The sequence below is a fragment of the Gossypium hirsutum genome, chromosome A09, assembly GCF_007990345.1.
Source record: "Gossypium hirsutum isolate 1008001.06 chromosome A09, Gossypium_hirsutum_v2.1, whole genome shotgun sequence".
Classification (NCBI taxonomy): domain Eukaryota; kingdom Viridiplantae; phylum Streptophyta; class Magnoliopsida; order Malvales; family Malvaceae; genus Gossypium; species Gossypium hirsutum.
In genome coordinates this window covers 81,337,087-81,350,369 of record NC_053432.1, presented here as the reverse complement: position 1 = coordinate 81,350,369, position 13,283 = coordinate 81,337,087, and the positions used below count along the sequence as shown (strand labels likewise).

The 13,283-nt window shown below is 35.9% G+C and overlaps 1 protein-coding gene and 2 pseudogenes across 1 annotated transcript; 2 read left to right on the top strand and 1 right to left on the bottom strand.

Annotated features, from left to right (window-relative positions):
• Positions 1-337: 337 nt before the first annotated feature.
• LOC121206290 (probable aldo-keto reductase 2) lies at positions 338-7,399 on the top strand (annotated as a pseudogene).
• A 478-nt stretch (positions 7,400-7,877) lies between these two features.
• Positions 7,878-9,076, top strand: LOC107942713 (IN2-2 protein-like; annotated as a pseudogene).
• A 483-nt stretch (positions 9,077-9,559) lies between these two features.
• Positions 9,560-11,238, bottom strand: LOC107942707 (probable xyloglucan galactosyltransferase GT12). Its single transcript, XM_016876428.2, has one exon. It carries the CDS (start codon positions 11,236-11,238, stop codon positions 9,646-9,648), a length of 1,593 nt encoding a protein of 530 aa, XP_016731917.2. The 3' UTR covers positions 9,560-9,645.
• Between the last annotated feature and the right edge of the window lie 2,045 nt (positions 11,239-13,283).

Sequence of the window (13,283 nt, the reverse complement as noted above, 5' to 3'; positions counted from 1 at the left end):
AGATTTTTTTTTCTATGTTTGTAAATAAAAAAATACCTTTATTATAAAAGTAAATAATTTCCCTTTATAATAATTAACATTATATTAAAATACAAAAGTTGGTAATTCCATTATTTCAAATTTATAATATTAGTGTATTTATAAGTATTTATTGTTAACAAATTATAGAAAAACACAAAAAGAAAAAGTTAAAAGAAATTCGATCTCATAATGCCTATAGCATAGGCTCTTACGTAAATGGCTTTCAAAATTTCCCGTGTCTCACTCTCCCACTCTCCATCACCCCTTTCCACCCACTATTTAAACGCCACTGAAACCCACCTTCCCAACACCATAAATCGTAGAAACTTGCAGCAGATTCAGTGAAGCATCAAAAATGGCGACTGCAAAAGTTGGGAGGGCCAAGTTGGGTTCACAGGGTCTGGAAGTCTCGGCTCAAGGCCTTGGTTGCATGGGGATGTCAGCTTTCTATGGTCCACCAAAGCCTGAATCCGACATGATTAAGCTCATACATCATGCTATTGATTCTGGGATTACCCTTCTTGATACCTCCGATGTTTATGGCCCTCATACCAATGAAACCCTCCTTGGGAAGGCGTTGAAAGATGGTGTTCGAGAAAGGGTTGAATTGGCTACCAAGTTTGGCATAGATTATACCGATGGGAAAAGGGACATACGTGGTGACCCTGCTTATGTTAGGGCTGCTTGTGAAGGAAGCTTGAAACGTCTTGGTGTTGATTGTATTGATCTTTATTATCAGCATCGGATTGATACCAAGGTTCCCATTGAAGTCACGGTTTGTTTTTTTTATCCCTTTGCTTGTTTCTATGGATTTAAATATGGATACTATGGTAGTTGATTAAGTGTTTGCATGATTCATGAATGTCACACTGAAACGGTTATTTATATTGATGGTTTTTGACCCAGATTGGAGAACTTAAGAAACTAGTTGAAGAAGGTAAAGTGAAGTACATAGGTTTATCTGAGGCTTCGGCTTCGACGATTAGGAGGGCCCATGCGGTGCATCCTATAACTGCTGTGCAGTTAGAGTGGTCTTTGTGGTCCAGAGATGGTGAGGCTGACATTATTCCAACTTGCAGGTTTATTTATTCATAAGACTTAATCAAATTTTATTAAATAAAGAAAAAAGTGTGGGAATTGTTTTAATGTGTTTCCTTTTTCTATTTTTTCCAGGGAACTTGGGATCGGGATTGTAGCTTATAGTCCCCTGGGAAGAGGATTCTTCTCATTTGGGCCTAAAATTGTGGAAACTTTGTCCAATGATGATTTCAGGAAGGTTTGTAGCTATTTTCACAGTCAGACATGTATTTTAGGATATGGTCTTTCATAGATCCCCTAGATACATGAAAAAAAATGTTAAAAGATCAAATATATCCGTGTCAACCATGAATTTCTATCCAACATTCATAACATATTATATTCAACACACATCCGAGCTAGATCCGGATAATAGCTCTTTTATCTCAAATTTTGCAAAACTGAAGGTCCGTCTTGTGATCCATAGCATGACTTTAGTTGCGCAAAATTAGGTCCATTCTGACAACTAAATAATTACATGCGTGAGTTATCAAACAGTTGGCTGACTTGAATTATGAAATAGTCTGGTTTTGGGTGTCTTTAGTTTGGATGATAATCATTTGAATGAAAATGTGCAATTTTTTTCCATAGAATCTGTTGCGCGGAAGCGTGTGAAAGAGTAAAATTATTGTACTGAAAAATCACACTAAGTTCAATTCCCAGGAAAGAGAGGTGGATCACGAGGATCGCTTACATACCAGATCTTTCCTAGCCAGAATATCCCTCTATCGTAATTTAATAGCACAATAAATCACTACAATGACACTTGCAAAATATGCAGAACAAAAATAAAGAACACTAGAATTTTAACGAGGTTCAGCAAATTTTGCCTACGTCCTCAGGCACTACCAAATATATTTCACTCCAAAAATACAAGTGAAAGTTTACAAATAGGGAGAGAGAACAATTGCCTTAAGTAGAGAATGGCAAGTGTGGGATGAAGAAAGTAAGAAATGGTTAGGCCTATTTATAGTTGAGGTTCAAGGATCAACTTGCAATGTCCCTATACAATTAGGGACCAAAATTGCAATTATTCCATGCCAACTTTTAACCCAACTTGCCAACCAATTTTACTTTCTACTTTTGGTGCCCACCCTTTTTGACTTTTCAAATGGGTGGGTTCCAATAATCTCCACCTTGAAGATTTGATTAGGATAATCTTATCTTCACACAATTCTTTCTGCCTTTGACAACAATACTTGATAGTGCCTTCTTCAACTGTTAAACTTGCTGGATATTAATCAAGTTCAAACAATGTTCGAACTTGGTTGCTGTTACCACCTTGGTCATCATATCTGCGGGATTATTTGCAGTCTTGATCTTATGAAGACAAATTTTCCCCTCTTCAATAATTTCCCGCACAAAATGGAATCGTACGTCGATATGTTTTGTACGTGCATGATAGACTTGATTCTTTGCTAAATGAATAGCACTTTGACTATCACAATACACGTTAATATGCTCCTGAACCAACCCCAAGGTTTTAGCCATACCTTGTAACCAAATAGCCTCCTTTACAGCCTCTGTTACAGCCATGTACTCGGCTTCTGTGGTTGACAATGCAACTGTAGACTGTAGTGTAGACTTCCAACTTATTGGTCCTCCAGCAAGTGTAAACACATAACCGGTGGTTGATCTTCGCTTGTCCAAATCACCGGCATAGTCAGAATCAACGTACCCAATAACACCTTTACCAAGTGTATTATCCTGCTTGAACAGTAATCCAACATCCACGGTCTTCTGAATATACCGTAGAATCCATTTCACAGCTTGCCAATGTCCTTTTCCAAGATTATGCATATACCTGCTCACTATACTAACTGCCTGTGAAATGTCGGGTCTTGTACACACCATTGCATACATCAAGCTACCCACTGCATTAGAATACGGAACTTGCAACATGTATTCTCGTTCTGTATTCGTCGAAGGAGATAGTTGTGTAGAAAGCTTGAAATGAGAAGCCAACGGGGTACTTACAGGTTTGGTCTGCTCGTTCATGCCAAACTGCTGTAGTACTTTCTTCAAATACTGCTTCTGAGACAAGCTAACTCTTCCATGAGCTCTATCTCTACATATTTCCATGCCAAGAATCTTCTTAGCTTCACCTAGATCTTTCATCTCAAACTCGAGATTGAGTTGAGTCTTCAATCTCTCAATCTCAACTTTGCTCTTAGATGCTATTAGCATATCATCAACATATAAGAGCAAGTATATGAAAGTTCCTTCTTGTAGCTTCTGAAAATATACGCAATGATCAAATTTACTTCTTGTGTACCTTTGCCCTTTCATGAACTGATCAAATCGCTTGTACCACTGCCTCGAAGATTGTTTCAATCCATAAAGCGACTTTGTCAGTTTGCAAACCCAATTTTCTTTATCAGCAACATTGAATCCATCAGGCTGAGTCATATAGATTTCCTCTTCCAAATCACCGTGTAAAAATGCTGTCTTCACATCAAGCTGAACTAGTTCAAGATCGTATTGCGCAACCAAGGCTAGCAAAATTCGAATAGACGAATGCTTCACAACTGGAGAAAACACTTCATTGTAGTCTATTCCTTCTTTCTGAGCGTAACCCTTTGCTACCAATCTAGCCTTGTATCGAATTTCATTTTTACCAGGAAATCCTTCCTTCTTTGCATATACCCATTTGCATCCAATTGCCTTCTTTCCTTTGGGCAGTCTCACCAACTCCCAAGTCCTATTTTTATGAAGAGACTGCATTTCTTCATTCATAGCTTGCTTCCACTTTACACCATCAGAGTTACTTATTGCTTCTGTGTAAGTGGAAGGAACATCATCATCTGCAATTGGAAGTGCATAGGCCACCATATCGCCAAAGCGAGCAGGCTTACGAATCTCTCTTCTTGGCCTCCTATATGCAATTGAATCTTGTTGCTGTAGAAGTTCTTGGGTCGAAACTTCTTCATCATTTATTCTTTCAATATTAGCTGGATCATCATTAACCTTTTCAAACTCCACCTGCTGCAAAGTACTACTGGTTTTGTCATCCTTTTGTGAATCCTCGTTCTTCATCATGGTTGATTCATCAAAAGTTACATCTCTACTGAAAACAATCTTCCTTGTATCAGGACACCAGAGACGGTATCCTTTTACACCACCAGTTATACCCATGAATAATGCTTTCTTTGCTCTTGGGTCTAACTTAGATTCTTTTACATGATAATATGCAGTGGAACCAAAAACATGTAAAGAATCATAATCAGTAGCAGGTTTACCAGTCCACATCTCCATAGGAGTTTTTCCATTTATTGCAGCTGATGGCAATCGGTTAATTAGATGGCACGCATATGTAACTGCCTCAGCCCAAAATTCCTTGCCCAATCCAGCATTGGACAACATACATCGAACTTTCTCCAGTATAGTCCGATTCATGCGTTCTGCCACCCCATTCTGCTGTGGTGTATCTCGAACAGTGAAGTGTCGCACAATGCCCTCATCTTGACATACTTGTAGAAATGGATCATTTTTGTACTCAGTACCATTATCTGATCGAAGTCGTTTGACCTTTCGACCTGTCTGAGTCTCCACCATCTTCTTCCACTTCAGAAATGCATCCAAAACTTCATTTTTTGTTTTCATTAGATACACCCATACTTTTCTTGAATAATCATCAAGAAAAGTGACAAAATAGTGCATACCTCCCAAAGAAGCCACTTTGGTAGGTCCCCACACATCACTGTGAACATAGTCCAGAATTCCTTTCGTATTGTGAATTGCTGAACCAAATTTTACCCTCGTCTGCTTGCCCAGAACACAATGTTCACAGAATTCCAATTTGCAAGAATTTGCACCTTTCAACAAGCCTTACTTCGCCAAAGTCTGCAAAGCTTTTTCACCAGCATGTCCCAATCGCCTATGCCATAACCTGGTAGCCTCTGAATCTGCATCTTTCGCAGAAGCTGTTGATGTTGATCCAATAACTGTACTTCCATTTAAATAGTACAAGTTATTTCTTCTAGTGCCTTTCATCACCGTCAATACCCCAGCTACTACCTTTAGTAATCCATCTCTCAAAGTGATTGTGAGCCCTTTAGATTCTAGGGCCCCTAATGAGATGAGATTTTTCTTCAAGCTGGGTACATAGCGAACATCTGTCAGAACTTGGATTGAGCCGTCATGGTTCTTCAATTTGATTGTACCTACACCCATTGTCTTACAGGCACTATCATTGCCCATAAAAACAACTCCACCTTCTAGTTCTTCAAGACTAGAAAATCAGTCCTTATTAGGACACATATGGTAAGTACATCCCGAATCCAATATCCACTCATCCGTTTGACATGCCATTGCCATGCCAACCAAGCTAAAGTCTGACTCCTCATCATGCTCCGCTACACATGCATTAGAAATAGACTTGCCCTTTTGTAACTTAGGACAATTCTTTTTCCAATGCCCTTTCTCACGACAAAAGGCACATTCATCTTTGGCGGGTCTCCCTTTGGACTTACCCCTTCTACCAGGTTTGCTGCTGTGTGAACGACCTCTTACTGTTAAGACTTCTGCAGTTGTATCTCTGTGATCTCTTTTATCTTTCTTTCGAGTCTCAGATCTATACAACGCACTACAGACTGCATCAAATGTGATTGAATCTTTCCCATGAAGCAATGTGGTGGTAAGATGATCATATTCATCAGGAAGGGAATTCAACAACAATAATGCATTGTCTTCATCTTCAAATTTCTCATCCAAATTTAGCAAGTCTGCTAAAATTTTATTGAATGAGTTCACATGGTCATTCATCGACATACCGGGTGCATAAGTGAACCGAAAAAGTTTCTTTTTCATATAAAGCCTATTTTCAAGACTTTTCGTTAGAAACTTTTCTTCCAATGTATCCCACAGCTTCTTCGCTGATGTCTCCCTCATGACGGAGTACTTCTGCTCTTTGGCCAAACATAGGCGGATTGTACCACACGCCTGTCTATTGATCTTGGCCCACTCCTTGTCATCCATCTTGTCAGGTTTTTCTTCAAGGGCTATATCCAGCTCTTGCTGACATAAGACATCCAGGATCTCACACTGCCACATACCAAAATTATTGGTACCGTCAAATTTCTCTACTTCAAATTTTGCATTTGTCACAGTAGTCCTTGCTGATGACGATGCTGCTGCCATTTTTCTCCTCAATCCCAACTACTGTATACGTGAACAGTACCGTATACGTGAATAGTGCCGTATACGTGAATAGTACCGTATACGTGAATAGTGCCGTATACGTAAATAGTACCGTAAACGGTCGTATTCCCCAAGTACGAACCTGGCTCTGGTACCAATTGTTGCGCGGAAGCGTGTGAAAGAGTAAAATTATTGTACTGAAAAATCACACTAAGTTCAATTCCCAGGAAAGAGAGGTGGATCACGAGGATCGCTTACATACCAGATCTTTCCTAGCCAGAATATCCCTCTATCGTAATTTAATAGCACAATAAATCACTACAATGACACTTGCAAAATATGCAGAACAAAAATAAAGAACACTAGAATTTTAACGAGGTTCAGCAAATTTTGCCTACGTCCTCAGGCACTACCAAATATATTTCACTCCAAAAATACAAGTGAAAGTTTACAAATAGGGAGAGAGAACAATTGCCTTAAGTAGAGAATGGCAAGTGTGGGATGAAGAAAGTAAGAAATGGTTAGGCCTATTTATAGTTGAGGTTCAAGGATCAACTTGCAATGTCCCTATACAATTAGGGACCAAAATTGCAATTATTCCATGCCAACTTTTAACCCAACTTGCCAACCAATTTTACTTTCTACTTTTGGTGCCCACCCTTTTTGACTTTTCAAATGGGTGGGTTCCAATAGAATCTACCAAGGTTCCAGCCTGAAATATGGAGCATAACCAACGCCTTTATGATCGAGTTAATGAAATAGCAGCAAAGAAAGGGTGCACCCCATCACAGCTTGCATTGGCTTGGGTCCATAACCAAGGAGATGATGTTTGCCCCATTCCTGGAACCACCAAAGTTGAGAACTTCAACCAGAATGTTGGAGCTTTGTCCATAAAACTAACACCTGAAGAAATGTGTGAGCTTGAATCCATTGCTAAAGCAGATTCTGTGAAAGGAGACAGATATGGTGGTGTCCTTGTTACTCACGATGAATCTGAAACTCCTCCATTATCTTCATGGAAACACTGAATGAATACTTCATGCAACTGCCTCATTTGATGCAGTCTTCATGATGAGGTATGGTCTTAAACTTAATGTAACGCCCTGGATATGTGTTTTGAAGCCACCAAGATCGAGTCTCTATGTTGCTCTCAGAGAATAAGTTTCTGTCAAAAGTATCAACTGTTTCTCTGGTGTGATGTTAAACTACAAAGTTTGTAGCAGTTTATCTAAGTTTGTCACGTTGAGATTGTGTATTCCAGGGATAATGAAAGCCAAAGTTTCTGGCACAAGATATGAACTCTTTATTTTCCTTCGTATTTGACATATTAGTCTAACACATATTCCAGCATATGTACCAGTATGATCATTACAAATATATATATTTATATATATAAAGAAAAACATAGGAAAAAGTAGATTGTATTTGTGTTAGACATATACCTATATATAGTAGTTATTTTAAGTCCGAGTAACATAAGATGAAAGTGGTTGCAAGAGGACTATGGACAATGGTATTAAACTAATTTAAAAGAACTTTTATATTATTTCAATATTTTTCCGTTAAATCATGTTTAAAAATCTTAATTTAAACCTTGTTAAAAAATTTGATTAAATTTAAAACGTAAACTAAAGTACGCTTGAGTGAATTATAAATATAATATGATATATAAGTAATAAAGTTGATTTATTGAATAACTTTTATCTAAATTTTGCCCTTTTATAACTTTTATCTAAAATAGATTGGACTGACAGATTGGATTGATTAAATTGAGATTTGATAGTTTATTCAATCTGGTTACCAATCATTACTCGAACTGGCCTAATTGATAAAAAGAATGGTAACTGATTGGTTTGTCATCCTATCCGATCTTTTTTTATTCCTTACATTACTTGAAATAACATGTTTTGTCTGATTATAGAAAGCAAGAAATAAAGATATGAAATGATTCACGGTATTGAATAAAGTTGGCTGGAAGTGGGGTTATTAGCCCACAACTCAATGAGTCACTTCAACACCATGGCTGCTGCTTTCTTCTGCTGTATAAGCTAGAAAAAAGATACAGTGACCTGCAAAAAAAACTCCATTGCTGAACCTGTTGAAGATACTGTTTAAAGAAGAAGAAATGGAAGCAAAGGTGAGGAGAATAAAGCTAGGAACCCAAGGCCTTGAATCGTCAGCTGAAGGTCTGGGTTGCATGAGCATGTCAGCCTTCTATGGTCCACCTAAATCTGAACCAGAAATGATCAACCTTATCCACCATGCCATCAACAGTGGAGTCACTTTCCTTGACACGTCAGATGTTTATGGTTCACATACTAATGAAATCCTTCTAGGAAAATTGGCTACTAAATTTGGTGCTTGTTTTGTTGATGGTAAAAGGGAATCGGGGGTGGCCCTGCTTATTTAAGAGCAGCATGTGAAGCTAGCTTGAAACGACTTGGTTTGGACTGGATTGATCTTTATCATCAGCATCGGGTTGACACCAAGGTCGCTATTGAAATCACGGTAAGTTGCTTTCTGATCTATCCTTTTCCTCGTTTTTTCTTTACTTGAATCGAGTCAAACTAAGAGTCCAATACTTTATCGACAGATTACCTTTACGGTATATGCTAAAAATGGGAAATTTTTTTAACTTGGAGAATTGAAGAAATCAGTTGAGGAAGGTAAAATAAAGTATATATGTCTATCTGAGGCATCTGGTTCAAGAATCAGAAGAGCTCATGCAGTTCATCCAATAACTGCAGTGCAATTGCAATGGTCTTTGTGGGCTAGAGATGTTGAGGAAGAAATAGTTCCTACTTGCGGGTTAGCCATGGAGCATAGGATTATAAGCTAACTATGTTGCTCGGAATCTTTGTTTTTCTTTAAATACCCATTATAACCCCTCTCAACAACAAATGTTTTTTAACTTATTTGAACTCACATTTTCTTATACTTTTTTACCAGAACAATATTTAATTTTCTTATACTCAACAACAAATGTATATTTATTAATTTTTAGCCTTACTTAATATTTGTTTTAGATAACTAAATGTAATAAAAAATTCACTTAATTAGATAGAAGATCCCATCATATCCTCTCATATGATTTTAATATATAATTCAGTGAAAGAGATTTTTTTTAGAGAAGTCTGAATCTTCATAAATTTAATTGATTAGACACGTGAGTGTATTTGATACTCACGTTCCAATATAATCAATAAAACCATAGCAAATATATTTTTCACATACACCCCCGGAATTACAATAAGAATAAACAGATGATCAACCAAATCCATTTTATCCAAACACATAAGTTTCAATCAAAGAAAGAATAAAACAAACAATGGAGAGATATCATAAAAAACATGGGATTGAGTTTTGTATAAAATCTCTCTTTTTTTTTCACATGTTGTTTTTTGTTCTTTAAAACAATGTCTCCAATGCCTGATCTCCCATAATCCCATCTAATTTCATCTTCCATTGATTCCCAGCAGCAAATTCAACACTGGGATCTTTGCCTTCTTTCATAACTTCCCCAACTTTGTTCACTCTTTCAGTAGCTTTTTTCAATGCAATGTCAATGGCATCCTCAAATCTCTCAAATCTTGATTTGGGGTTTGCATATATCACCTTAGGGATCAATTTCACAACCTCTTTTCTCATTTCCGATATTCGATGTTCTGAGAATCTCGAAAGCACCCGATTGATGCTCACATTGCCGTTTTTGATGTCGTTATGGGGAATATAGACCGAATATTTAGTATAATTCTTAGGGAAGTACCATATGTATTGGGCGTAAGCCGAATACGGATGGAAGAAAACCGGAATACAGCCCGAAATAATCGAATCGAAAGTCGAACGCCGAGTGTACGAATCCCCTGGAGGTTGTAAGCAAAACTTGCAGTCTCTAAACACTTTGATCACTTCAACTGGTGTGTCACATTTGTTTCCCTCGGCCTTACAATCGAGAAACTTGCATGTACGATTCGGGGCCGATAAACATTGGTTGATGATCTCACCCCTGATCGAGCCCTTCATAGTAGGACGTGGTGCACCGGCGAAACAGAACAGGTACCGCCTTTTTCCAGTTCGGGTCCCTTTTTGCCAATGGACAACATTGATATCTCTCAACGGATGGAAGTAAGTCGGATACGGTATAGCGAATTCATTGCTCCATGAACTTGATTCAATAGACAACATTGTAATGTTCATAAATTCAGGCAAGTTCATTAGCTTACTACCCCATTCGGATTCGTTATCGGTCTGTCTTCGGAAATCCCAAGCGATCCTCCCCGCGACGAAGAAATGATCTTGACCGAACATCCGGTTCCATTCGTGTTGTTTCCGAAGCCAATCAGCGACACCGTAAGCCGCCGAGTCTCGCATCGATGTGTTGTAGCCCCATAGGTAACGACCAACATCTAGGCCAGCATAAAAGGGTACATAAACAGCTGATGCCATTGATGAATCATTGGTTAAGCACTTGTATTGCTTAATCCTTTGATGGAAAATGAGTTCTAACATAAACTGGTTCGTTTCGAACCAGTTTTTTCTCGACAAAACACCTCGGGGTTTTTCAACTTTAGGACCAAACCCTGAATTCATTAACGAAGGACACATATTGAACCATTTGATAAGGTTCCGACAATCCTTGAGGACGCCATTGTTAAACCTTGTTGGAAGACGATGAACATATATGTATTTACCTGAACATGGATCAGTTACATTAGCTAAAGTAACATTATAATTATTTTCCCGGAAAGGAAAATCCCGATGGGCATCATTGGAAATTGGATTTGGGACTGAAATTTCATCATTGGCGGCAAGCTGGGTAGCTTTGTGGGTTTTCTGAGAACCAGAAAGGCTTTGGGAAACTAAGGGAAAGCCTCCATTTTTAACACCGGAGAGAACCGAATAATCCAAGCAAAGCAATACAACGAAAAAAACAAAGGAAGCACGAATAATAAACCAGAGTTGATTATGGCAATGGCTGCCATCGACGATCAGCTTCTCCATGTGTTAGACGAAATTGTGAAACGAGAAAAGTGGAAGGTGAGAAAGAAATTACAGAGGAAAATAAGACAAGAAAAGTCTAGCGGCGGCGGCGGAAAATGGGAAAATCATATGAGAGAAATGGGTTTGAGAAAAAAGAAAGACAAAAAAGAAACTGATACGTAGTGATATGTCTGATGTCGTTATTATTAGGTACAGAGAAGAAGCCATTAAAGTGCAGAGGAATATTCAAGGTAAAGTTTGTTCCTTTTATGGAAAGTTCTAAACATGCAAATCACACGTTTCCTTTTATTACATTTTCCGAAGTTAATTACGTTTAATAGGTTTCCATTTCCGTGTATTTTTTATAACACCCCCTGAGTTTATCAAAAATTTAGTCCCTAAGTCCATGCCATCTATTTATTAAAATAAAATATATAGAATGATTCAACCAAGGTAATTAAAGATAATCAAATATTACACAGATTTTATTCCCCAATATTTACTTAACTTACATTTATTGTTTAAAGTAAAGTAAAGATAAGTATAGTATTAGAAAAACTAGAATATCAATAATTTCAACATTAAAAAAATTAATTTAATAATTAACCTATAAAAATATTAATTTTATAAAAAAATTATAAAATACAATACAAAATAATATTTTTTTTAAAAATAATTTAGATGATTATTTGATATAATCTCAAAATACTGCTACCAACCGAGCTAACATATTTAAACTACCTTTTTTGAAAGACCAACTTAAACAGAAATAAATTGAATTAAATAATTAACTCAACTGCTATTATATAAGAGGACTCAAATATAAAATTTCAAAGATCTTAAGACCTCAACTTTGAAATTCAACCAAAACCTTATTAGTTAACGCAATGGTAAACCTGCCAATTTATATTTTTAAAAGGTAACGTCCCAATTTATATAAATAAATAATACATTAACCATAATTATGGCGTATGAAAATAATATAAATGCAAGATAAATGGTCACAATTTATTGCTGGTATAGTATCAAAATTAATAAAATATATTTTTGATTTCTAAATATCAAAATAAATCCAGTATTTAATTATTCGTATTTTGTAAATTTGTAAAATTAATAAAATATTTTCGTTAAAATATTTTAAATTAATTTAGAGGGAGAAAATCTACTCTACCTTTCAAATTAAGTTACATGGCTGACCATCCCCTATTTTAACTTAGGAATTTGGAATTTATATTTTTACTATTTAGATTAAATATATATATATGATTATAAAACGTGAAGAATAATATCAACATGCGTAGTAAATTCAATACTAATACAGTATTGAAACTAATAAAAATACTTAAATTGTTTTTAAAGTTTTACTCTTCGGTAAAGTCAAGTTACATGGCTTACCACCATATTTTATGGATCTAAATCACTTGGGCATTATGATTTTTATTTATTTATATATAAACTAAAAAATGGTTTTCTATTAAAAAATAAGTGATTTTTTTTTTACAATTTTTTTAATCTGTTGCTTTATCTTAACTCCTTCAATGCTATAAAGTTGTTTTTTTTAAAAAAAAATTAATAAACAAAATAAAAGCATGATCGATTGATGACACTTGAAGGTTCATTGGACCAGTTTTCTGCTTTATCATTTGTGTATTATTTTCATGGAGTGTATTATTTGAGTTAAATCAGTGAAACATGTATAGAAAATAAAATTAAACTCGATTACAATAATTATGAATTTGCAAATGTATAGAAAAATGTATATTCCACTAAATAAATTACTCTAATTACTCTCAAATCAAAATTGGATCAAAATTTTGAATTTGGTTCTCAAGCATGTTTTTTTTTTTTAAACTTTATATTTGATATAAAATAAGCTTTATTCCCATTCTTAAACTTTATTTAGGGTTAGTTTAATATTATTGTTAAAGTTGAAAAGCATTTTTCAACAATTTAATTTGAAACAGAATATTTTTATTAAAAAACATTATGAAAAAAAAAGTGTTTTAAAATGTCAAAACTCAATAGTGATAGAATCTAACTGTTCTCGAATTTTAATTGAATGTTTT